This window comes from Trichosurus vulpecula, chromosome 3 (assembly GCF_011100635.1).
Source record: "Trichosurus vulpecula isolate mTriVul1 chromosome 3, mTriVul1.pri, whole genome shotgun sequence".
NCBI lineage: Eukaryota > Metazoa > Chordata > Mammalia > Diprotodontia > Phalangeridae > Trichosurus > Trichosurus vulpecula.
Genome location: NC_050575.1, coordinates 432086308 through 432114119, shown reverse-complemented (window position 1 = coordinate 432114119; position 27812 = coordinate 432086308). Strand labels below are relative to the sequence as shown.

Here is a 27812-nt window from a genome sequence, read left to right as displayed (position 1 = left end):
CTTCTCGAGATTTTAGCTCTAATGAGTCTCCAGAGATGAGCCAAAGACAGTTGACAGCATCTTGGAATACACGATGTGGCAGCCATGCAAAGTCAACTATCCAAACTTCTCAGTCGAAAGCATGGAGCTCTTCTAGGTCGGGAAGTCACCAGCCATTTCCAAGTTCCACATCTGAGTCTCATTATGTTAATAGGGGGACTCCAAGGTCATTCCATGAAGAGATGGAGACACAGCTGGTGGGATTGGTGGGACCTGCCGCTGTGTCCTCTCAAGAACCCATCAGCCTTCCATCTCGTCCTCCCTCTGGATTCTGCTCCGAGGCCCTCAAACGTTCCCGATGCTTCTCTGATGTCCCAGTTGTGGTCCAAGCTCACCAAGGACAAAGCCCTCCTATTGTTGCACAGAGGTCTTCTATGCCAGTGTCCAAGAGCCCTCCACCACCTTCAAACAGAACACTGGCGGGCAGCCCAAGGAAAGATCCAGTGCTCACAGGAAATCACCACGATCAGAGGTCCATTGATTTGACTTCTGCCACAAAAAGTTTTCAAGAGAAAGAACCCCCAAGAACACCAGCTATTAAAGCTCCTGCTGAGCCTCAGTCCAATATTAAGGAGAGTCAACCTTCTGACAACCAGAACCTTGCCAGAGGATTGAGTCCCAAGTCACTTGGAGTAAATGAGAAAGGTGTAAATGTTGTTGCAGAATTCCCTTCTGGCACTTCCCCTGAGGAACAAGCAAAACATTTTCAACCCAGGAATGTCCCACCTGCAGATAACAGGGTGGGTCCTGGACCCTCCTCACAGACTCCTCTTTCTCAACATCAGGGTAGTACAATGGGAAAGGAAGATCAGCTAAAGCAAAAAATTCATTTTTCTAATGGGGCAGATGTGGAAGCAGAGTCGAGCATCACCATCTGTCCAAACTCCCCAGCTCTCGCCCCTTCTTTATCTTCATCTCCAAAACAAAGAGCAATCTCTTATCTTCGTATAACTCTTTCTCCAAGGGCTTCTAATGCCAAGCTGAATGGTGAGACCTTAAGAAAAGGACAGTGTGCATTGGACAATGGTTCTAGAACAAGACTTAATGATTCATTGAGTGTTAACATGTGTGCCTCAAAGTCAAGATCTCTTGTGCCATTGGAACCAGACCCTCAAGAACTGGCTATTATACCATTACCAGATAAAAAAGAATTTTTAAATTGTACACATCACAAGACTAGTCAGCCCTCAAAATTCTTTTCAAGGCAGACCCAGGTTAATATTTCAGATTTGGATCCTTATTCACATTCTAACGGAGTCCAGAACGTTCATGGCGGGTAAGTCCCAGGCAGGCTGATTAAAGTTATCATCAAGAATGTTAGAGTGGATCTAACTTAAAGGGAAAGAAGGGAAAATAATTTATTTCATCAGGAATCAGAGTGTGTTAGGTGGTTCAGCAGCATTATAGAGAGGGAACACTTGATGGTTATATTTTATCCATGAGGCTGGTCGTTACTGTCTTTTAAAAAACTGGAGTTTCCTTGTGATTGAGTAGAATTATGTCCTTGATAGCAGAAAATAAAGAATGCCGATGCACAGGGATTTCTTTGGTTGAAAAAGGTGGAACAGTGGATTCTTACAGGGAATGTTTTTTTTATAGATAATAGGGACAAGGAATTACATCCTGAAAGATGGCAGCAAACTTCAGGTTAGGGAAATCCCTACTGTGGACACTGCTATAGCAAGACTTTACAAAGCTCTCTGCTTGGTTAGGAAAAATGACTGATAGCTTTGTAAGGGACAAATGGAAAACAGCGAATGCACATGGTAAAGAATCATCCAAACAACACTTAGGAAATGATGACCTTGGGGCCCTGAATTCTTACCGAGGGGAGAGGTCTAGTCTTCATTTTTAGCCAGTGTGCTGAAGAGGTTGGGACATTCTACTTTTGTGGCCTGTTCTTGGCATCCTCTGGAACAAGTAACAGAGTTGGGTCTGGTATCCCTAGAGTAAGAAAAAGGTATATTTCTCTATTTAAGATTATTCTTTTGAGTCCTGCCTTTTCCCTGCTGTGTTTCTTCATTATCACCTTATTCCTATTGGAGTCCATCTCACACATTTGTTTCAACAAATCACAACAAAAACTTACCACATTATGAATGACTTTTAAGGTGTATATGCACAGTTGGTGTCCTCTTAGCTTAGGTTGTGGGACTGATTGTCTATATGAATTTTAGTTGGAAGGAACTGTAGACATAGTTCATTTAATCAAACTCTCTTTTTTACAGAGAGAACCTGAGGCCCACCAGTTTGTCCAAAGTCACATTCTCAAATCCATGACAGAATTAGGATTCACATCTCAGTCCCCTGATTAAATGCTGTGCTCTTTGTCCTGTTGCATTTGTCCTTCGTTTTCGAAGAGGACCATGACATCAGGGAAATAATGACATGACTTGCAGTTGACTTTAATTTGGGTGAGGGAGCTGTGCAAGGTCACCAGCCTCACTTTCTCCTCCAGAGCCATCTGGGTCCAGTGACCAGATATTCATCAGGATGACTGGAGGTGACCCAGGATGCAGTGTGGGACCCTGGCCCTTTTAGGCTAAGGCCTTTTCGTGTACTCACTTAGAGTGAGATAACTCCCATTCAGTGAATGGGCCTCTTTAAGAAGTGAGTCAAGGGATGGTCCCTTTACTTAGAAAAATAAAATCAATCTGGGAGGGGAAGACCCTCAGGGTTGCTGTTCCAAAGAGAAACAGTCACCACTCACATTCACTCTGAGCCAGGAGGGCCCAAAATACAGCCATTAAGTGGAGCTTGGGCAGGTCCTCTTGGAAAATGAAGGACAAACACAACCTGCGAGTAGACTGAGCTGCCTGAATGGGGACCCAATTAGTTGGGTAACTCAGCTCTCTCCCTTTCAATGACCATAGGCTGCCCACTTAACTTGGGGTTTGCTGGCTAGATTCCTTCCTTCCTTCCTTCCTTCCAACCCAATTCACTCTGAAGCTCTTTGTCCTGTACCTTGATTCCAACTAGATCAAAGATTGAAAAACATTAAAAAAATACCAGTTAAACACATAGAAGGAATATGAATCTATTTCTCTCACTTGTGGAGAAAAATTATGTGTAGAATAAATAGAAAAGATTGTTGAAGGCAAAATTGATGGAGTTGATTATATGAAAATAGTAGGATTTTTCACAAGAAAAACTAGCTATCCCAAATAAAAAGAAAAGAAACTTTATGAAAATTTTATGGTAAATGTAGGAATGTTAGTATGTGATTGAGTAGTTAATATTCATTCCCTAATGGACAGTGTACATGAACAGATATTTTCCAAAGGAAATCACTGAAAATCACTGAAAAAATTGCTAAAACTCTAATAACCAATGAAATGTAAAGGAAAGCACCTCCATACCTATAAATTTTGCAAAGAGAGTAAAAACCTCTGACAGAATTCTGTGTCGTTGTAGGTGATCATTATTTCCTTTTTATAGAAGAAGAAACAGAGCTGAGAGGTTCAGTAGCTTGATGATTTGGCTAATAATGTGTTTGAATCTCAGCCTTACATTTCCCTACGTCATGTAAAGTAGGTGATTGTGCCCTTTGATTGAGTTTTCTCTGTTTTTTTCTCTTTCCTGTTTCCATGCAACTAGTCTGTCACTATGTTCTGCCTACCTTTCTTCCATTTCATCTGCAGCTAGGGACTGGTTGATTTTCATAAAATATAGCCCTGATGATGCCGCTCCTGAATGCACTTAGAAATTTAAAATAGACTTACGTTATTGATCTCTTTTTTTTTATGTTGTATTACATCTTTATTTTGTTGGACATTTACCAGTTATATTTTAATCTGGCCACAGAACTAGCACTATTCCTTGAAGTAGGCACTCAGTAATATTTGTTAATTGATTGCTTTCACATATCTTCCTGGGCTATTTCTTTTGGAAGAAGTCTGGGAGGCCACCCAGCATCATGGTAGGGGTCATTGGAGCTAAGTTCAGCTCTGTGCTCTCCTCTTGAATTACTGTATGACACAAGATAATGATTTTCATCTGTTCAAATTTTAGTTTTTTTCATTTACAAAATGAACTTTGGACTAGAATGATCTCCAAAATCTCTTCTAGCTCTAAATATGATCCTTTGGCCTTTTTTTTCCTTAAGTGGGTGGTTTTTTTTTTATTCAAAAGCATTCATTTATTGAACAATTAGTTTATTTTTTGATTTCTTTTTTTTTAAATTTAAAAATTTTTTTATTTAATTTATTTAATATATTTAGTTTTCAGCATTTTCTTTATTTTGTTTTTTTTAATTTATTTTTTTTAATATTTATGTTTATTTTTAGTTTACAACAGACGGTTCTACATAATTTTGAGTTCCAGATTTTCTCCCCTTCCTCCCCCCTCCTTCTCCAAGATGGCATGGAATCTCATATAACTGCCACAAATAACTTCACATTGAATTAATTTATACACTAGTCAAGTTGCGGAGAAGAATTAGGACCAATGGAATGAGTCATGAGAAAGAAGAAACAGAACCAAAACAAAACAAAAAAAACAACCCAAAAACAAAAACAAAAGAGAAGAGAAAAAGGCGAGCATGAAGTTTGCCTCAATCTGTATTCAAACTTCATAGTTCTTTCTCTGGATTTAGATAGCATTCTCCATTGTGAGTCCTTTGGAGTTGTGCCTGCACCTTGTGTTGCTGAGAAGAGTGAAGTCTGTCAGGGTTGGTCCTCACGGAATCCATATATCTGTGGTTGTGTACAATGTTCTCCTGGCTCTGCTCCGCTCGCTCAGCATTATGTCGTGTAGGTTTTTCCAGGTTTTATGAAGTCCGTATCATCCCCATTTCTTATGGCACAGTAGTATTCCATTACCTTCATATACCACAACTTGTTCAGCCATTCCCCAATTGATGGGCATCCCTTTGATTTCCAATTCTTGGCTACCACAGTAAGAGCCGCTGTAAATATCCTTGTACATATGGGTCCTTTTCCTGCTTGTGTGATTTCTTTGGGATACAACCCTAGAGGTGGTATTGCTGGGTCAAAGGGTATGAACATTCCTGTGGCCCTTTGGGCATAGTTCCAAATTACTCTCCAAAATGGCTGGATCATCTCACAACTCCACCAGCAATGCAACAATGTTCCAATTTTCCCACATCCTCTCCAGCATTTATCATTTTCCTGTTTTGTTATTTTAGGCAATCTGACAGGAGAGATGTGGTATCTAAGAGTTGTTTTGATTTGCATTTCTCTAATCAGTAGTGATTTAGAGCATTTTTTCATATGCCTATAGATAGCTTTACTTTTCAGCATTGATTTTCACAAGAGTTTGACTTACGAATTTTCTCCCCATTTCTACTCTTCTGCCCACTCCAAGATGGCATATATTCTGGTTGTCCCATTCCCCAGTCAGCCCTCCCTTCTGTCACCCCACTCCCCTCCCATCCCCCTTTCCCTTCTTCTCTTGTAGGGCAAGATAAATTTCTACGCCCCATTGCCTGTGTATCTTATTTCCTAGTTGCATGCAAAAACCTTTTTTTTTTTTTTTTTTTTGGAACGTCTGTTTTTAAAACTTTGAATTCCAAATTCTGTCCCCTCTTCTCTCCCCGCCCACCCTCCCTAAGAAGTCAAGCAATTCAACATAGGCCACATGCATATCATTATGTAAAACCCTCCCACAATACTCATGTTGTGAAAGATTACCTATGTTTTGCTCCTTTTCTCCCTTGACCCTATCCCTTTTCGAAAGTGTTTGTTTTTGATAACCTCCTCCCCCTGTCTGCCCTCCCTTCTATCATCCCCCCTTTTTTATCATCTTCCTCCTTCTTTCCTGTGGGGTAAAATACCCAATTGAGTGTGTATGGTATTCCCTCCTCAGGTCAAATCTGATGAGAGCAAGATTTACTCATTCCTCCTCACCTGCCCCTTCTTTCCTTCCTACAGAACCACTTTTTCTTGCCACTTTTATGAGAGATAATTTACCCCATTCTATCTCTCCCTGTCTCCCTCTCTCAATATATTCCTCTCTTATCCCTTACTTTGATTTTTTTTAGATATCATCCCTTCATGTTCAACTCACCCTGTGCCCTCTGTCTATACTGTCTATATATATATATATATATATATATATATACACACATACTATATATATATATACATACACATACTATATATATATAGACATATATATGTCTATATATATACCTATGTAGACATACATATGTGTGTGTATACACACACACACACACACACACACACACACACACACACACACATATATATATATATGCATATTCCTTTCAGCTACTATGATACTGAGGTCTCATGAATCATACACATCATCTTTCCATGTAGGAATGTAAACAAGACAGTTCAACTTTAGTAAGTCCCTTATGATTTCTCTTTCTTGTTTACCTTTTCATGCTTCTCTTGATTCTTGTGTTCGAAAGTCACATTTTATATTCAGCTCTGGTCTTTTCACTGAGAAAGCTTGAACGTCCTCTATTTTATTGAAAGTCCATATTTTGCCTTGGAGTATGATACTCAGTTTTGCTGGGTAGGTGATTCTTGGTTTTAATCCTAGCTCCATTGACCTCCGGAATATTGTATTCCAAGCCCTTTGATCTCTTAATGTAGAAGCTGCTAGATCTTGGGTTATTCTGATTGTGTTTCCACAATACTCAAATTGTTTCTTTCTGGCTGCTTGAAGTATTTTCTCCTTGACCTGGGAGCTCTGGAATTTGGCGACAATATTCCTAGGAGTTTTCTTGGGATCTTTTTGAGGAGGTGATCTGTGGATTCTTTCAATTTCTGTTTTACCCTCTGGCTCTAGAATATCAGCGCAGTTCTCCTTGATAATTTCTTGAAAGATGATATCTAGGCTCTTTTTTTTGATCATGGCTTTCAGGTAGTCCAATAATTTTTAAATTATCTCTCCTGGATCTATTTTCCAGGTCAGTGGTTTTTCCAGTGAGAAATTTCACATTGTCTTCCACTTTTTCATTCCTTTGGTTCTGTTTTATAATATCTTGATTTCTCATAAAGTCAATAGCTTCCCCTTGCTCCATTCTAATTTTTAAAGTAGTATTTTCTTCAGTGGTCTTTTGGACCTCCTTTTCCATTTGGCTAATTGTGCCTTTCAAGGCATTCTTCTCCTCATTGGCTTTTTGGAGCTCTTTTGCCATTCGAGTTAGTCTAGTTTTTAATGTGTTGTTTTCTTCAATATTTTTTGCAGTATTTTTTTGGTTCTCCTTTAGCAAGTCATTGACTTGTTTTTCATGGTTTTCTCGCATCATTCTCATTTCTCGTCCCAAATTTTTCCTCTACTTCTCTAACTTGCTTTTCCAAATCCTTTTTGAGCTCTTCCATGGCCTGAGACCAGTTCATGTTTTTCTTGGAGGCTTTTCATTTAGGCTCTTTGACTTTGTTGACTTCTTCTGACTGTATGTTTTGGTCTTCTTTGTCACCAAAGAAAGATTCCAAAGTCTGAGACTGAATCTGAGTGTGTTCTCACTGCCTGGCCATGTTCCCAGCCAACTTACTTGACTTGAGTTTTTTGTCAGGGTATGACTCCTTGTAGAGTAAAGAGTACTTTGTTCCAAGGTTGAGGGGATGCGCCATTGATTTCAGAGCTATTTCTATACAGCCAGCTCTGCCACCCCAGCACTCCTCCTTCCCCAAGAACCACCAGCAGGACCTGACTGGGATCTTAAGCAGGCCCTGCACTCCTGCTCTAATCAGCCACTTAATTACTCCCACCAGGTGGGCCTGGGGCTGGAAGCTACTGCAGTTGTAGTTCTGTAGCTGCACCACCCTGCTACCCCCTGGGCCATGGCTGAACTGCGAACTCTTTTCACTCTGTCCCCCCCAGCTTTTCCCACTAACCTTCTCTGTTGTCTTTGGTGTTTGTGGGTTGAGAAGTCTGGTAACTGCCACAGCTCACTGATTCAGGGCGCTAGGGCCTGTCCTACCCGGCTCCTGGTCTGGTTGGTCATGCCGTCGCCCACGTGCGCGATAGACCTCACCCAGAGACCATCCAGGCTGTCCTGGGCTGGATCCCTGCTTCCCTCTGCTATTTTGTGGGTTCTGAAGTTCTAGAATTTGTTCAGAGGGACCTGGTGGGGAGCTCAAGCAAGTCCCTGCTTTCCAGCTGCCATCTTGGCTCTGCCCCCTGTTGATCTCTTAATGTAAAAATTTCATAGTCCAGCACTTGCCATGGTTTGTTTGCCGCCTTCTTTGGAGCTTCCTTTCTGATTTCTTCCCAGCACATAGCATCTGCTTTAGCCAGATTATTTCTTGTCTCTAAAATACTTCACATATGGGGGCAGCTAGGTGGTGCAGTGAGTAGAGCACCGGCCCTGGAGTCAGGAGGACCTGAGTTCAAATCCGGCCTCACACACTTGACAAATGTACTAGCTGTGTGACCTTGGGCAAATCACTTAAGCCCAATTGCCCTGCCTTACCCCCTCAAAAAAAAAATACTTCACATTCATGCATATCTCCACAGTTTCGCATGTGTCATTTTCATTGCTTAAAATATTTTTTCCTCTAACCTCCTATTCTCCTTCTATTGAAATTTAAATGTAATTGTGTCCTTAGATTCTGTCCTGGGTCCTCTTCCCTTTTTTATTTTACTCTCATCTGGTGATTTCAACAGCTTCCATGGGTTCAGGGGTGATCTCTGTGCAGATCATTATCAGATCTATTGTCCAGGCCTAAACTTTCTCCTGACCTCCGTTTTTTACATAACTTTTTTTACACGTTTTTTTCCAGTTGCCTAATGGACATCTTTACTCAACATGTCTAAAACTAAACTCATCTTTCCTTACCAAACCCTTTGCTCTTGAATTCTCCACTACTCTTTAGGATACTACCATTCCCCTAGTCATCATGGTGGCAACCTAGGTGTTTTCCTTCACTTCTTGTTCATAGTCCCCATATGCATTCAGTTACTAAGAGTATTGATGTCTTGTATATGCCCCCTTCTTTCCTGTCACTGCCGCCACCCTGGTTCAGGCCTTTATTATCTATTGCATAGACTGGTGGTTGGTCTCCCATTTCAAGTCTCTCTGCAGTCTTGTCCCTCCCCACTCAGCTGTCAAATTGATCTTCCTAAAGCATGGCTCTGATTATGTCAGGCCTTGTATTCAGTCGACTCTAGTGATTCCCCAGTCGCCTCTAGGATCAAATATAAAAATTATCTCTTTGCCTTTTATAGCCCACTTCTACCTTTCTAGTCTTTTTACACTGTACTCCGCTGTACTGACTTTGTGATACAGTGATACTGTGATGGGTGAAACCTGAATTAAATGAGGAAACAAAGGTTCGAACATATCAGTTTATGAAGTGATGCATGCCAAGTGCCCAACAAATCAGAACCAGGCCCTTTCCTCAGTTTGACACTGGCCCCCAAATACAAGGGGAGATAGATTTTTATACATTAAAAGAAAAACAATTAACAGGATATAACAGGATGTGAGGTTAGGTAATCTGATTTTAATTCCAGGAAAGATTAAGGGCATTCTGAGTTGGGAGGGAGATGAGTGAATTTCCAAAGCTGGGAGGTGAGAGAGGGAACAGGTACAATTTCCTGAAATCAGAAAAAGCAGTGTTTCTCCTCTACCCCTTAAGTGTTCAGTCTAATCGAAGGAACAAGGAAGTAGTAACTGATTGACCAGTAGAGGGCCAGTTTTCAAATAAGAAATATGGGTTGCTTTAGATGTATAATTGTGAAAAAACTCCTTGTATCTGTCTTTCTATCTGATTGGATTTCTGGTCAGCATAACCGTGGTTCTTAGTCAAGAGTCTCTAAGCAACAGGTAGAGATGGTCCAGGCAAGGTTCAAACAATGCAGTAGATGTTTCTTAAGATTCTCCTAATTGTTTTCTCACAAGACAGAAATTGGACTGGACACAGAATTGAATAGAAAAGGAACAGATCCAGATGCAGAATTTGGTCACAAGATGGAGTCAGTGGCGTTTACTAGATTTCCATAATTCCTACAGTACTTGGCCTTCTTGTTGTTCCTCAACCAAGAAGCTTCATTTCTAAAATCCTGGTATTTTCACTAGCTCTCCCTCATGCCTTCTTTACTGTCTGTTTTCTGGCTTCCTTTAAATATTACCATAAATCCTATCTTCTGCAAGAATGCTTCCCTGGTTCCCCCAGGATTATCTCCAGTTTATCCTGTTTATATAGTTTGTGCATAGTTATTTGAAAGTTATGTCCCCCATTAGACTGTGAACTCTTTGAGAGCAGGGACTGTGTTTGTTTTTTTTGGAGGGGATGGGCAGGGGTCTTAATTTCCCCAATGTTCTGCATAGTGCCTGGAACCTAGTTGGTTTTTATTAAAATGCTTGTTGCTTGCTTGCTAGAAACTCTGACTTCCTCTAAGACTGGAGGTCTAACACCACACTCTGAAGGAGGGCATTTCTTTCTAGGTCCCCCCACCTGATAGGGCCTTTCTTTGTAAGGTTACCTTAAATAGTCTATTCAGTTATCATGTAAGTACCTATTTACAAATGTTATCTCTTGGCTGGGGGTGGGGCATTTCATTGTAATCTTCTTGTGGGCAAACACTTAGAATGGTGCTGAGCACAGGAAGTCCTCAATGAAATGTTTGATGACTGAGGGAGATTGATAGCTTGCCTATATCCTTGAAATCCTAGCTCAGATGCCGTATCCCCAATGACAAATAATAACTCCCATTTATTTAGCTCTTTAAAATTTACAGATAACTTTCTCCTACACACTCCAGTAGAAAGTGAACATTTAACAGAAAACATTTTATTGTTTCTGTCTTGTCCAGAATACTTTCAACCCTCCTTTTGTCTATCCCGGTGCTTTAATAATTTGGAATTCTGTTTCTAAGAAAAAATAATTTCAGTTCACATTGAAAGGTTTCTTTTTATGAAGAGCTAGTACATTTTGCAGCTTGTTGTCCCAGGGGACAAATGTAAACTTAAAGGGTGAATGGGAGCAGGAAGGGTTTGGATTAATAGTGGAGGGAGAGCTGTGTAACAGAGGATTGGGAGGGGAGTAATCTTTTGATGGTGATGCCATCAAATTTGCCCTTGACTTTTTTATGAAATAGACTTTTCTAAAGACAGAAACTGGTTTTGCATAGACTGTTGGATCTCACTTCATGCGTCATTTCTTGTGTTTAGTGGAACATCAGATCACTTCAGGAATGCAGATTCTGCTGCATCTCTCAAGCTGTCATCGGATGCCATCACTCAAATAACAACCGAGGGTTCACAGAAGACCACATTTTCATCAGAGATTATTATTAATTCTCAGCCTCACAATGTTCTTAACAAGCCGTCTCATTGCCCAACTGGTAAGAAAGCTTGATTTTAGTATGTGTGTGCATTTACATGTGAAATCTGTTTGTATGCATATGTAATTAGTAGACCGACTGTCAGACTCTTGGGTCATCCTGGAGAAACTTTTAGGTTTATCTTTTCTTTTTGTGGCTTTTTAAAGTTGGTGATAAAATCAGGTTTCAAGAATAACAGGATCTATTGTCCTTTTATGAATCTTAAGTTTTTTACATTATCAAGAGAACGTGATTTATTCATTCTGTTAGTGTTCTTCATCCTTCAACATGAGATCACAGATCACCGAGTACCAGGATCGGTGAGGATCTCATATCAGTCATTCATATGTTTGGTCTTTCAGGGGTTCACTTCAATTTGACAAATGTTTATTAAGTTCCTGCTTGGTACAGCACTGTGCTAGGGACAGAAAGAAAAAATCCAAACCTTTTGTATCCTGCAGGAATTTAGATTACTGGAGGTACAGTGTGTACAGAAATAAATAAATAGGAAGAAAGAGAGAGAGAGTGAGAGAGAGTGAGTTATCATTAGAACGATGCTGTAGTTTCCTTCCACATACTGTGCACCGCTCCATTGCCTTTTTGGGCCCCCAGTAATTCTCCTTCTCTAGAGATTGTACAGCATCGGTGGAATCATGTTGTTTCTGCTGAGGGAGCATCTTGTGAATTGTTGCAAGTCCCAAGCCGCTTTCCAGATGCCATCCTACTGCTCTTTTTCTCCTTTTCACTGCATCTCGCTTCCTTGTCTATTAATGAATTCTCTGTTAGTGGATATAGAGCTGTTTGATTGCCTGTACTCAGAGTCATTGTGAATATGGCAGGAGATGTGCCCTGGTGTATCCCGAGTGTCTGCGCTTGGCCCAGGACCATTGAACACTCTTATCCTGGACTTGGATTAGGGCATAGATGGCATGCTCATCCAGTTGGCAGAGAGTGAAGAGGTTGTCACTATCCAAAGAGATCTTGAGAGGCTCGAGTTGTGAGCTAAAGAAAAGAAAATGTACGTGCAGCAGGGATACATGTGAAATAGTATGCCAGAGTTCCCAAAAATCAACATCACAATTTTTCAGCCGGAGCAGGCTTGGTTAGGAAGCAGAAGAAAATCTGAAGAAAATCAAGTGGTTTGTTTTAGTTAGCTGTAGGGTCAGCCTGACCTCCAGCAGTATGGTATGGAAACCCAAAAAGCTAATGGCTTCTTGGGCTACATAAAAGGCATGACTGCCAGGAGAAGGTGGTAATAGTCCTTGTCAAATCCATTGAGAGGGAAAATGGAGAATGTCCAGAGGAGGATAGTTAGGATAGTGAAGATAATATTCTACCAGGATCAGTTGGAGGAATTAGGGATGTTTAATCTGTAGAGCAGGGACTTCATCCTGCCTGTAAGAATTATGGTTGTAAAGGGGCTCAGAGATCCTCCACGCCAAACTTCCTCCTCTTCAGGCTCCATAGGTGAAGTGACAACCAAAGTCGCCCACATGGGCAGTGGCAGAGTTGGGAGTCAAATCCAAGGCCTAGTACTCCAGATTGGTTCATTGTCTTCCTTAGACAGTAATCCTCAGATTGTAAAATCTTTTGGTGCAGTATGGTGGAAGATTGTGACAAGTATTCACTCATCAAAAAGGGAGCTGTGGTAGAAGGAAAGCATTTGAGGATATATTTTATCCTCATATCATGGGAGACAGAGGAGTTATTTATGCAGATAGACTGTGAGATTGTAAGGACCTAAGCTTATGCACACACTTACAACTCTTAGACCAGTGAACATGGAGATGGCAGATGTAAGAAATGATTTTTCCTTGTTGCCTTGGTTAGGAAATAAGACCAGGAATGGCCACAAATTCAGAAGAATTTGAATGCCAGGAACAGAATCCTTTATCTCCCTACATCCTCAGCGTAGTAGGCTTATTGATGCCAGGTGACTGTAACACGATAGAACATTTGTGGTTCTCCTGACATGTTGGAGAGCTTTGCTGTAGAAAGAAGTTATTAGATGATGATTGTAGTAATATCAGTACTGTCAAGACTGTTGGTAAGCCTAAAGGTGCAGGCTGACCTATCATAGTCATAACAAGATGAAACGCTTTGTTCGCTTTCAGGTAAAAGTCATAAATACCTTTGGGGAGAGCTCCTTGTGCGATAGAGTTCCGCATCAGCCAGAGTCCCGTAGCCAGGCTCATGATGTACCGGGTGGGAATCTTTCCTGTTTAGAAAGGAGATTGCACAGTGAGGAGATGGAGTCAAGGGGCCTTACGTTACCTCTGTAGGCTGGTTTCTCAGTTTTTTCCAGTCATCTCCATCCATCTGGAGCATTCTTAGGTCACACTCCTTCTGACCAACTGTTGGCATTTTCCCTTGAGCATTACTATAAGCTTAACAGTAATTCAGGGGTATACCTGGAACCGATACTCAGAGAAAATGAAATCGCAGTCGTACGAGATTCCGCGTCTTTTCTCACATTAACATCAGAATCATTAAGTTCACGATAAATTACAGTTAGTAAAAACATTTATCCTTAGTGCTTAATCATCATATACATGGCTCTTCTAAAAGCTTTGAGGTCCTGTCTCCTTCCCCGCCCCCCCCCCCCCGCCCCCAGTTTAATATATTTTGGTACACAAGGCAATCATTAGAAATTAAGAAAATAATCATTACTGTAAGCAAACTTTGAGTTAGTTGGTGGTGCCATAGTGCACAGAATGCTTGGCCTGGAGTTGGGAAGGTCCTGCGTGACCCTGCGCAGGCCCCTTAACCTCTGATTGCCTTAGCCTTCCCAACTGTAAAGTGGGGTGAGAGTAGCCTCTGCCTCCCAGGGTGGTTGTGAGGATCAGCTGAGATCATTTCTGTAAAAGCGCTTGGCAAGCAGCAGGCCCTTCCCCTCCTGTAAGCCACCCCTCCCCCCGCCCGCCGTCTGTCTGTGTTTGGTTTTTCATGTATACTGGGGGGCAAGGGGAGGCTTAGTTCCACTCTAAACCAAATTATTATTTTAGACTTTACAAGGTTCTCGTTATTCACATGTATTCTTGCAGCTTCTTTGCAGAGCTGATGAGATTCTGTAACTTCTCACAGAACTTCACAGTTGTTAATGAGACTTTCCAGTGACTTCTGTAATTCTCCAAATACCAAACAAATGTCATTGTTATTTTAAAAAAAACACACAACAAAATATACCCCCTTGAATACTTAAGATAGTGTTTGACTGGAAGGGTGCTGTCTTACAGACAAAGCTCTCTAACAAATGGTAGCTCAAATTCATACTTCATCGTTTTCATTTGAATTCAAAATTCTGGTCAAAGGAGGAGCTAACATCCTAATGTTACAAAAAATTTACTCTGTAGGTATCATTCCACAAATGAATAGCACTCCTGTGTAGTAGTTTCCTAAAATCACAATGTAAGAAATCATAAGCGTGATGTTAACTTAAAGCAGTATCATAGGTTTAAGATATAAACGCGGAACTATTTCCAATTTGATAACATTGATCCACTTGAATTTGTCTCTTTAATTTTACATAGAAATACCGTTCAATTTGTCTACCAGTTTGGGCCTTTTCTAGTAGTTCAATTCAGAGATCAGTATAGAATGGCAGTTACCATTCAGAAAACTGGTCAGCTCTGCTTGAATAAGAATTTTTTCCAGTTAATTTATCAAACCCAATATAAATCTAAATTTTAAATTAATTTTAAATCTTGCTATGTAATTCCAACTGTATTTTCATATCCATAAGAATATCAAAATCTGAAATAAAGCTTAGAAATAATGAGAAATCTCAAAAATGACTTAAAGTTCCTGAGGAACGCAAGCATTTCTCCAAGTAGAGTTCACAACTTTACAGGCATGAAAATCTTCTGATTTTCCCCTTCTTAATAAAGCGTAAAATTTCCTTAAACATTCTGAAATTCCCATGCTGGATGTTTTGATAGCTAGAAAAAACGAGAACCTTCTGTTGTCTCACCTTCGGTGAAGAAGCATCACTAGTTCCGTGTTCCTGCTTTGGGTACCTATTTCTGTGAACACCTTTATCTACTTTTCTTTGTCTTCTAGTTGTTTCACAGTCACGGTGTCATTGCTGATGGTCTCCAGCTTCCTCCAGTGCTTTTTCCCTTGGACCCTGCAGCCATGCTCACCACAGGTGCCTCCAGACCCCATTTTCTATCTTCTGAACTAGCTTTAGGACTGTTTTGCTTTTGAAAACCCATTGGATCACTCTCTGAAAAATTTAGCACACTTCCTTATCATTGCTAAGCCTTCGTTTTCCCTTACTAGAATGGAAATTTTAAGGTTTTAGACAGTTTCTCATTTTGCCAAGTCCAGTTATTGCAATTTGGTTTCTTAAAAGTTGCCAATGCATGGCCTATTTTGATTCCTTTTAGGTGACTTTGCTTCTGATTTACCAAGGCAGTTAAGTTCTGCTAAATCATTCACCAAAGATTTGACTAGAATGAAATTTTGTTTATTCCCAAATTATTTTTTTTCTTAGTTTAAAAAACATCTTTTTTTTCTTTTCCATGATGGAAGGAAGAGCTTATCACTGCACTAGGCAGTTCTTAAGCATCTGATAAGTCATCAAAGCATCACATTTGAAAACTTTTTTTCTCTGTTTTTGCAATAATTTGAAATAAAACTTTTAAGATGTCTTTTTAAGGGCTAAATATTTTCTAGTTTGTGAAATTGCCTTCTATTCCCCTATACTAAAATACTAAATCATTCGCTTTCCAGGGAAGGGAGAAAGTGAGAGTGGGGTCTGGGTGCTGTTTATAGATGTGCGCGTGCACACACACACACACTCATGCGTGTGCGCGCCTATGCACATACATGTGTAGATATGTGTACGTTCAAGCCACACTCATAATAATTTAGAAATATACCTTAATTCGTAAACTTCATTTACAAATTTACTCTTCAATTAGTTTACAATGCCATAAATTTCTGCAAAAGGGGAAAGGATCTCCTTTCTTCTTTTTCTGCATTCCCAACTTGGCCAGACTGTATCCTTGGAATGTTTTGAAACTTGAGCAGACAAGTATTGGTTCTTTTCACCTGTTTTTCTTTGGCTGATCAGACCTTCAGATAAAGGTCAGCTGGGTTTCCAGGACACGGAACACAAACAATACTGGCAGCATGTAGTCTACATTCTGTAAAACAAACACACACAATGAAGGCATCTGTAACGTTAACAGAATATAAGATCTTCCCTGTCCATTAATAGGCCTGTGTGACCATGTGTGTTCCCCTTTTTCCTTGGAACAGGGGCCGTGTTCCCAGGTCTAAAGGTATACAGGTATTACAATCACAGATGTGTTGCTACTTTGAGCTCTGGCCCAGCTCACAGCTGTGATATATCCTGATTCACATAGAGCCAATTGGGGGAGGAACTTGCCTAAAGGGAAAGCTTGCTTGTAGGAAGGCTTTCATACCTTTTGGTACTAAGCTAATTAGGCACTGAGTCATGAGGGTTGTGATGCCTTTTGGCTCTCAGCCTTTTAGCCAAAAGTGTACATATATATATTCTGAGGTGAGATTTTGCTTTGGGGGCTTGCTCATGAGAAGGTCCTTTTGATTCCCTGGATGGCACTCTGAGTAGCTGTTTGTTAAGGACCTGACCCCTCCTCCCTGCCAGATGTTGATATTCCCCCTATCTGGTGATATATGTGAGATCATAAATTTAGAACAGGAAGGAAGATGACATTTATCTATTACAATGTTTATATTTATAAAGTAGGAAACTGAGATCCGCAGAGAAGTGACTTTCCTGAGGTAATGCCAATTCTTGGGACTGGCTGTGATTTGAGGTGGGATCTCCTTACTCTAAGTTCAGAAATCTTTCTACTTCATGCGGGCCAAACTGACCAAATGACAAGTACTTACAAGAACAAGAACATATTTTGCCTATTACTAGTTACAGTTAAAACTTAAACCGTGCATGTGTACATACATGTATATGTATGTATGTTTGCATATCCATGCATGTACATACTTGTGTGGATGTAAAAGTAAGAAATTACTTTTAACTATAATAGAAACAGTCAAGATAAGTTTCATTTAAAATATATTATCAATAACAAAATGGTAAATTAAAATGAAAATGCATTTAGACACCTTCAAAATTGCTAATAAGAAGCTCGCAGATGAGAAACAATACCATTAAAAACATAGGAAGAAAAGGGAAAGAGTTGGATGTTTCACTTAATGGTGGGAATAGAAAGGAAAACCAGTTTTTAATAGTTCTCTGTTTATGTCCCAGTTAACTTAGCAGTTAAATTTATTAAAAAGAAAAGATTGTCAGCAATACAAGAAGCAGATAAAAGCATATTATAGTAGGGGACCTTAACATTCCATTAATGGAATATGACAAAACAAATACAAAGATTGATAGTAATTAAATCACAGATTTGCACTGCTTGAGTTAATATGTTAGAATTAGTGTACATATATACACAATGTGGAGAAAGTGTAAGAAGAGAAGCAGGGAATGTACACTCTTATCAAGTACGCATGGAACTTTCACAAAAATTTAAGACATAATCATAGAGAAGCCTTACATATCAAAAAGGTAGAAATCACACAAGCTATCTTTTTTAGACTTTTTATAAGTGCTTTAGGTAGAGAATTTATTATATTTCTTTTACTTACTGATAGACATTTAAAGTTATTACATTTTCATTTATGTACAACATTGTCACTATTCCATAAATTCCATTATGTTGGAGCTATAATTTTCTTTATACACATTCTGTTTGTTACCTTAACCTGGGTGTTTAATTTCCATGTCATCATGTGCCAACTTCAGTTATAAAGTCCTAATCTGAGCTTTTTTAATGTACTTTGTTGGTTCACTTATGTTATTTAGTGATGAACCTTCTCTCTCCCCATCACCCTTCCAAATATGGGTGCCAATATTTAGTGGTCTTAGCGGTATAGACCTGCCTGAGACATTCATTTGAGAGTTCCATCACTTAATGATATGGGGTGGGAACATGCTGAAAATCTGAGATGCCAAAAAAAAAAAATAATTCTACTTTGCCAGTGTTTCAACAATCCGGCTAGCAGCTGCTGTGGGGGTGAAAAACCAACACAAGCCCAACAACAAGAATCCTGCCAGCATAGGTTCTTTTGATCTGCTTTACTAAGGAAAGCAACGTTAAGGGGTTGACAAGTTTACTTTAATCCAGCATACAAATACCATTCACTTAGTTCAGGGGAAAAAGCCAGCACCCTGAACTTCAGAGCAAATGCAAACAAATTACAAACATTGACAAACCAAATACAATTCATAGTTACCAACATTTAGGTTCATCCCGGGAGCTCAGAACAAGGGCTGGCCCGGAGTCATGCGTGCCACCATGGCTGTGGGTAAGAGCTCCGAAAAAGAGAAAGCCAACCCCTGGTTTTATATCTTTTTCAGGGTCAAGGGTGAGTCACACATGCAACTCACCCATGTGACCTAGAATCGTCACAAAGAGGTGACTTAAACCTGCGTGGTCTAAACGCCTCTGATGTCCCAAACATGTCACTCAAACTCATGTGTAAACTAGGCCCTCCCCTGAGGCAAGGAGGTCACCAAGGACTCTCAATCTAAACAAGGAAACAAAGACCAAACTCTTCAAGGGCACTTGGTTGAACTGAGTGCTAAGAGTCCATTTTGTTTGCCAACACAGCCAGTGACAAGTGATGCATTAAAATCTCCATATACCCAGCATAATTGGGGAATAGAATGATCTGGTTGGTTATTTAAGTATTTGGATTAATAGGAAGTTATATACCATGTAGGTACTATAAATTTTCGGTGAATTAGTTTAAATGATATATATGGTATAATTTAAATGCTAAGTGCGTATCATCTTATTGTTTGATGACTAAGGAAGCATTTCAGAATCTTTTCTTTCTTCATGGCCATTAGTATTAACATGAGCAGCAATTATCATGGTGTTGTAGATTGAGTACATAGGAGAATTAAAAGTGTTTCACAATGGTAGGATAATCATGTCTTCAGAATAATACATAAGAACTGCAGTCAGACTCATCACGGAGGAATAGCTTCTCTTGGATAGATGCTACTTGTAGAAGGTTCATAGAAGAAATGTTTACTTTTAGAATGCTGTAAAATGGAACTTACACTTCAGCTTGTTTAGCATTATTAATGGCTTGGAAATGCTTATCTGTAGATGGCATTCTTATCAAATTTGTAAATGGTGCAAACCTAGAAGAGATAACTAACATTCTGGGTGACAGAATCTTACGAAAAAAGAAAAGCCCAAACATTGTGATGGGTTAAAACACGGGGCTGTCTTAATAAAAAGAAATTAAGCAAATCAATAGTATTTCATTTATGCTAAAAATAATGTGTTCCCAAATCATTGACCATATGAGGTGATTAGTTTTTCACTAATGTAAATATTGCTTCACTGAATTTTTAAAGCTATCTTTGTGATGTTGATGTGTTTAAGTAGTTTTTTTTTTACACATTTCTAATTATTTGAAAAGAATTCAGCTAGTTAAGTTATTTTCATTTCTTTTGAGTACTACCTCTTCATATTCTTTAACCACTTATCTTTGGAAAATGGATATTATTGCTAAAATTCATTTCAATTCTCAGACCTTGACTGTTGGACTTCTATCAGTAACATTTTTAGCCAAGGTTTTTCTTCTGATAGGTTTCCTTTTTACTTATGATTCTTTTTGTTGTGCGTATGCACTTCAATTTTGCATAATCACATCCATCTATTTTGTCTGCTATAATTTATCTGTTTAATAGTAAAAGTTTTCCACCTCCCTGTAATTTCCACAAGCATACTATTTAATTATATGCTAATTTATAAAGGAGTTACAAATATTTGTATCATTTCCTATATTTTCCCTGGTTCTTTTCTCTTTAATACCAGTACACTTCTGTCATAAAGCTGTGAGTCATAGGACACAACAGTTCCTAAAGAACTGAACATGGAAATCCTGTGGAGGGCAGTGGAGAGGCACATGGTGGGTGTGAGCTGGCATTGATATCTGAGGACCTTCAAAGAGAAAGGAGAATAAAGGGTGTTTTCAGTGAAGAGTGTGATGGAAAAAGGACAGACTGGGCAGTTGGAGAGGGTGAGAGACAGGCTCCCCTGAGGTGCCCCCCTTGTATTCTCCCAGCATCTGAAGAAAGCAAGGCGGGCCTTCCTGACATGAGCGTCAGAAGGACACTAGAAAAGAGTCAGGATAGGTGGGTTGGAATCGGCATTGCTGGGAGGGACATCGGAACTGATGACATCACAGTTCCATTTCAGTGCTAAAATAGATTGATGATCCCTTTGGAATGGACTGTGGAATGTAAGTCCAATCCTGTTTATCATCTTATGGCTCTTCAGTTTTTACAGCAGCTTTTATTGAATAATTGATGCCTTCTCTGTTTTGTGATATCAGGTATATAAATAACGAGTTCATTATGTATTTTTGCCTCTAGTTCTGAATTATATCTGTTCTATTAATCTATTTTATTTTTTATCTAGTATGATATAGTTTTGTTGTGAGTGATTTAATAAGAGTCTTTTATAATTATAATTACACCAATTTATGTAGTCATATAAGGTTTACAAAATTCTTTTTCTAACAGCTGTTTGAGCCACAGAATTCCCATGTTATTATCCCTTATTTGAGAGGTAAAGAAATTAATCTTTAGAGTTTTGCCTTCCTTTGCAAACATAGCCTGTGTTTGCAAGAACCACCGTATTTCAGGCACTTCAAGAACATGAGGCTATGAGCACCTGACATTTTTCATCCTTGTGATCAGAATAAAACTCCTCTGTGTCCTTCTCCAACTCCTACTTTACATTTTATTTTATTTTATTTTAATTTTTTTTTTGAGGCATTTAAGTGACTCGCCCAGGGTCACGTAGTTAGTAAGTGTCTAAGGTCACATCTGAACTCAGGGCCTCCTCACTGCAGGGCTGGTGCTCTCTCCACTGCAGCAACTAGCTGTCCCATTTTACGTCTTATTTTTCATTCATTGCGCTATGATGCTTTCCATCCCTACAGCTCAGCTTTCACTGCTCCCCTACAAGCCTTCTGGAAGTGCTGAAATGTACTATGTTCCGAACTCAGCAGAGCCACCCCAGTATCCTGTTGCCAAATCAGAGACCACTCTTGAGAGCACCCACTCAGGTAGTATGTCAGTCTTTGAAGATATTTATTGGTGTTTACCTCCTGTGATAAAGTCTGAAAATTGGAAGTACTTTAGTATTCTTTGTACATTGTTCATTGTGGCAACTCAATTTAAAGAACACCAAAACTTCAGATAACTGAATAACATAGGTAACTGTTGGTGGGTCATTTCTGTCTTTGGGTGGTATCTAGGAAAGAAGCTCATTCTGTTTGATTTCCTTTTTCTTGTGGTCCTGCTTTGTTCTCAGATGATAAGCCTTTAGAAGCTTAGATCTTGTTTTTAATAGACATTCAAATACATCTGTTGACTGGGATCTGTCTTCTGAGTGATCTCACTCTTACATTGTGGACTTGCCAGTAGTCTTCTGCCCCACTTCTAAGTTACCTGTGTACCACATGTGTATCCATAAAAAAGTACACACAAGCTAGATCCAAGGCAGTCTTCTGGAGGAGGATGGGCCGAGGCAATAGCAGCCAGGGGCAGGGCCATGAGTCAGGAAACACTGCCTGTTTTGAAGGAATCGAGTGAGGTAGGAAGTGATGTATATTGCCAACTCAGAGAACAGCCTGTGTACAGATGGAGGGTCCTGCATCAGGAACAGTGAGAAGCCAGTTTGATGGGACTCTAGATGGTGTAGATCAGTGAGGCAGCCAGCCAGCCAGCCAGCAGCATATTAAGTGCCTACTGTGTGCTTAGGCCCTGAGAAAGCAGAGCTGGAGATAGAAAGAAAGAGCAAAATAGTATCTGCCCTCAAGGAGCTTGTGTTCTAATGGGAAAGGCAACAGAGTCCGCAGATGGGTACCCACAAGAGACATGCAGAGCAAGTGGCCTTGGGGGAAGCCCAGGTCCCTGGGAGACATAGAAAGGCCATCTGCCAGAGGTGCATCGGTGGATCGGCAGGTGGGAGAGCAGGGAGTCAGTGGTGCCCAGAAACATGCTGGAGTTCTGATGAGGGCCTAGGAGGTGATGGAGTCGGAGGATTCCCAGAAGGCATTCTTGGCTCACAGTTTTCCTCTCCATCCTGCCCTGGCTATGATTCTTTACTTTGGGGGAGGGGTGGCCCTTTTATCTCTTTTCTCTCTTCTGAGGTTTTCTCCCTCCTTATTGGCCTCCACCTGCAGACTTGGGGCTCTCCCTCCGCACCTCCACTTCCTGGCTTCCCTGGCTCCCTTCCTGAAGATTCAGCTCACATTCCCCAGCTGCTTGCACCTTCTCTTTGAGTCTCCCTTCCATTTACTTTGTGTGTGTGTTGTAGACACAGAGTTGTTGGTTGGCATATTGCCTCCCCCATTGGGATGTGGGGTCCTTGAGGGCAGGGATTGTGTTTTTTCCTTTCCTTTCCCAGCACTTATCACAGTTTCTAGTGTATAGTAAATACTTAATAAGTATTTGTGGCTGACTGACCTTCCTGTACTCATTCCACTATAACTATACACCCTCATGGCCATATTGTCAAGGTCTTGATTACCCAGCACTTCTGGGTCTGCACGATTCTGAACTCCACAATTTCACTTTCCAACAATAACCTCTTATCTTTTTTGTCTTGCTTACCCTTACAATACACCTACTCTTTGAGCTCCTGTCCTTGGCCTTTCCCTTTTCTTCACATCTTTCTTTCTGCCCAGTTGTATCCTACAGTTTGATTAGATGCTTCAATGATTTTTTGCTGTTCTACTTTCTTGATTGGCTTACCATGAGTGCTGGCTAGCCCACAGTCTCTCCTTTCTCTGCTCCTCAGGCTAACTATATGCCTGTGTAGTGGTGACCAGTGATTTCCTTGGTGCCAGTACTTCCTCCATTTACACAAGTCGCAATTCCCTTTAATTTAGAAGAGAGTCTTTGAGAGTTGCTATAGCCAAAATCTATTGCTTTGTTTGCCAGGTGAGTAAAGAAATAGAGAGCCATGTTCTGAATGAGATCGTTGCCTGACCCAGGTGTACTGAAAAACTGGTGCGTGCAGTTGGAGGGAGAGGGGTGAGAATTTGAAGCCTGGCAATTGTCCTGATTTTCAATTTAAAAAAAAGAAAAAGAATAGTTTACATGCCATTGTGCTTGACTTCAATTCCCGACATAATTATAGAACCTGTAAATTAAGAAGCAGTTGGGTAGTGAATGTTGAGACAATGAGGCAGTGGTTACAGATGGCTTCATCAAGTTGAGGTCCCGTGAGACCAATCATACTTCCTTGAGTAGATTTGGGGAATGTTCGAAATAAAGTTTATGTAGATTTAGCAGAGCTTTAGATGAAGTCTCTTAGGATGTGTTCAGGAAAGACCTGGTGTGAGAGCTCCTTTCCACCTTTGGTGTCCACCTGGTCCACCTAACTGTGTGGCTCCAAGAAGCTATAGTGTGTGTAGTGGCCACACCCTGGTAAACTGTCTAAACAGGCTAAACCAGGTTGAGAGTAACCAACAACGCTCTCAAATGCTTCAGTGAGTTAGGGGAGTGTCTGCCCTAAGTATGTGAAGGCTTCCCTTGGTGGAATGGATGGAAAGAACAGTTTGTTCCAACAACCATGAAGGTGGCTGAGGCAGGTGCTGTGGAGCACTTCAAGATCATCACTTCATCCTGAGCCATCATCAGTTGTCTTCCTAACTTTGTCTTGCTTTTATTGGACTCCAATGACTCTGGAAGAGAGAGCGAGGCCAGTAACTTCTCCCAGCATGACTCTGGAAGAGAGAACGAGGCCAGTAACTTCTCCCAGCTCTGCCTTACTGCAGCAGGTAGGGATCCCATTTTGTGATTAAAACACAAAAAAATATACAAAAAATTCTGCAAAGTTGATTCCACTTGCCATCAGTATATGGAATGTGTGCACACTTAAAGACAACACAAAACCCAGTAGATCTGAAAGACCAGCAGCTCTTGTTGTGAGAGAACTCAGCAGGTATCGCATCCAAATAGCAGCCCCTGTGTCAAACAAGTCTGGCAAATGAAGGCCAGCTTACTGTAGTTGGAGCTGGATATGTGTTTTTTTGGAGTGGCCACAGTGAAGGAGAATGCCTGAAGCTGGTGTAGGTTTTGCAATCAAAATTAATCTGTTCAGCAAGCTTATATGCCTCTCACAAGGAGTGAATGTCAGGCCCATGACAACGCGATTGCCATTTTCAGGAAAGCATCATACCACCACGATCACTGCCTATGCTCTCACCATGTCGAACCCTGATGAGGTCAAAGAAAAATTTTAAGAAGTCCTGGAGACCCTTATCATCAGTTTGCCAAAAGAGGACAAGCATATCCTTCTGGGTGACTTTAATGCCACAGTAGGCACAGACCACCAACATGTGTGTCTTAGGATCTTCTCATCACCAACACTGCCTTCCATTTACCTAAATGCAACAAAATTTCGTGGATGCACCCTCGCAGCAAACATTGGCATTTAATAGACAGGGTCATGGTAAGGACAAGAGAAAGACAGGATGTGATAGTGATGAAGGTGTGGAGCAGAGTGCTGCGCTGATCATAGACTTATCCTTTCCAAGCTAAATCTTCACATTCGACAAAAGCAGCACCCTCAAGGCAAAATAAGTACCACAAGACTTGATGGTCAACAGATTAGAGCACTTCTCTGAGAGTGAACAATTTCTTGCTCATTTAGAGGGAAAGGTGAGTCAACACACAGTTGGCAATAGTGGAGCAGAAAAAGAGTGGGCAGCCTTCAGAGACCTGATGTATAGCACTGCATGCGTTCATCTGGGTCGGAACACTTGCAGATATCAAAATTGATTTGATGGAAAATGATGGGAAAACTGAGAAGCTGCTAAACAAAAAACAGGAACACCATATGGATTGCCAGTAGGACAGTCCATCTCTAAGAAAGCAAAATTTAACTCCATCAAAAGTAAAGTGAAAGCGAAGCTTGGAGAGATGCAGGATTCTTGGCTTCATGAGAAGGCAGATGAAATTTAGTCTTATAACAATCCAAATGCTCTTATGATGCCTTAAAGGCTATTTGTGGGCCAGCTACCTATGGTACATCTCAACTACTCAGTGCTGACGGAGCCACATTGATTAGTGATAAGGACATGATCCTGGAGAGATAGGCTGAACACTTCCTTGGTGTTCTCAACAGACCATCATCAATCAATGCTGAAACCATTGACCATATGCCTCAAGTTGAAGTCAACCTGTCTCTAGCCAAATTTCCAACTGAAGAAGAGGTTTTAAGTGCCATTAGGCTCTTCTGGTGTGGCAAAGCCCCTGGTACTGATTCTATTCCAGCTGAGATTTAAAAAGCAGGGGGCCCACTGCTCATTCAGAAGCTGACTGAAATTTTTCGAGTTTTATGGCAAGGGGTTATCCCCCATGAGTTCAAAGATGCCTCTTGTCCATCTCTGTAAACATAGAGAAAATAAATTGTCCAGCGACAATCACAGGGGGTCTCTCTCTTAGTCATTACTGGCAGGATTCTTGCTGGAGGCCTCCTTAATAGACTGATCCTTCACCTGGAAGGTGGTTGTCTACCCGAGAGCCAGTGTGGCTTCGGAAAGGGCCGAGGCACAGTTGATGTGGTGTTTGCTTCCTGACAACTCCAGGACAAATGCCAGGAGCAGAACAAAGGTCTGTACACGACATGTGCAGATCTGACCAAGGCCTTTGATGCTTGAGGAAAATTATGTCAAAATTTGGTTGCCCAGAGAAGTTCATCAGCATTGCACGTCATTTCACGACGGCGTGCTTGCCCGGGTTCTAGGTAATGGACAGCGCTGTCACGCTTTCCCAGGCACCATCGGAGTGAAGTAAGCCCGTGTGTTTGCTCCCAAGCTTTTTTTAGAATGATGTTTTCAGCCATGTTGTCAGAAGCCTTCAGTGAAAACAGAAATGGCATCAAAGTCAGCTGCCGCGCTGATGGTAAACCATTACCTTAAAAAGGCTGCGAGCCAAGACTAAAGTAGAGCGGAGAGTTGGTACGTGATTTTTTGTTCGTGGATGCTTGTGCACTCGGTGCAGCAAAGTGTTGATTGATTCTCTGCTGCTTGTGCTCATTTGGGCCTAATAATTGACGCCAAGAAAACAGAGGTGCTCCATCAGCCACCACCACACCTGGTACACATGGGACCGTTGGCTACAGCAGATGGAGAAGTTCTGAATGCTCACATGCGTACATCTCTGCCAAGTAAGTGACTGAACAGCAGTAAGACTATTTAACATAAAGATTACTGTAGACAAAGAGATGCTCCACAGCTCATCTAGAATGGGAAATAACTTTTTCAGCTATGAGGAGACTGAAAGGAAAAGAGGACTGCCTGAATACATAGGAGAAATATGCAAGAGTAAGAAATGGAATCCTGCCTCTCAAGGAATGAATTAGAAATAGGATAGCTTAGAACAGAAGGTGGTGAGCCTTACCCTAAGTGAGGAACTCCCTGTAAACTAGAATAGTTCAAATAAATCAATGACTCGGAGATAACAGATATTGTTTTAGAGGCTCAAACATTCTTTCAGACCCTCATGTCCTCAAAGAGTATTGAGGGAGTTAAGTAAGAAAAGTGGAGAACTGGGTGCGAGTCAGTTCTGTTTTGAGGATTTTAAGAGGAGAAAGAAAAAGGAGGGTAAAAGGAATACTCTAGCGTGGTAAGGAAGAAGAAGCTGGTTGAACTTTTCTCGTATTGATGCCCCTGAGAAGAACAGTTTACCAAAATGAAGGAGCAGGGGAAATGTCTAATGAACCTCATTCTCCTGTGGAGTAGGCAGTGTAGGAATACATGATAGCCACCAGGGAAATAGAGAAGATGCTTCTGTGCAGACTGCCTGGTCCTAGAGTGAGGACGGTGAGGGATAAAAAGAAAAGTAAAGACCTGGAAGCCAACGGGTACTTGTCGTTTGGGAAACGGCTGAATGCATTGTGGTCTGTGAATAGCATGGAAGAGGAGGGTGCTTTCAGAAAGGAGGGAAAGAGACACTTTGAGAGAGTCCTAGGAAGTGGCACTGATGACAGGGCAGAATCCAGAGGACAAGTATAGTGACCTGGCCATGAAGATGGAAGTGTGCTGCCTTCCCCTCCCCACCCCCTCACCCCCACCCCAATCTGGAAGGAGAAGGGATGTGCTCGGTTTGGGGCGAGGCCTTGGTGGATTTGTTCTGCTTGGCTGTGTTTATCTGTTGGTTTCTTTCTTGTTTCCAACTGGTAGGTGGGTTGGAAGAAGGGCAAAATATGATGATGGAAAAGAAAGACATTTAAGAAGCTCCAAAAGGAATCCAGAAAGAAGCCCAGGGGAGCAGGACCAGTATAAAGAAATGGGTTGGATTTATGTATTTTAAAAGAAAATCAAGTGGTATTGAATCAATGTCATAGCCTCATATTTTTTTTGTGTCCTACTTTGTATCTAAAATGCTCATATTTTCTCTTTTT

The 27812-nt window shown here is 40.8% G+C and overlaps 1 protein-coding gene across 1 annotated transcript in view; it reads left to right on the top strand.

Annotated features, from left to right (window-relative positions):
• Positions 1–27812, top strand: part of ALMS1 (ALMS1 centrosome and basal body associated protein) — a 136583-nt gene that overhangs the window by 80146 nt on the left and 28625 nt on the right. Inside the window, exons 8-9 of the mRNA XM_036750141.1 lie at positions 11153–11325; positions 21334–21459. Of these exons, the coding sequence (XP_036606036.1) occupies positions 11153–11325; positions 21334–21459 (299 nt within the window). The remainder of the gene's footprint in view (positions 1–11152; positions 11326–21333; positions 21460–27812) is intronic.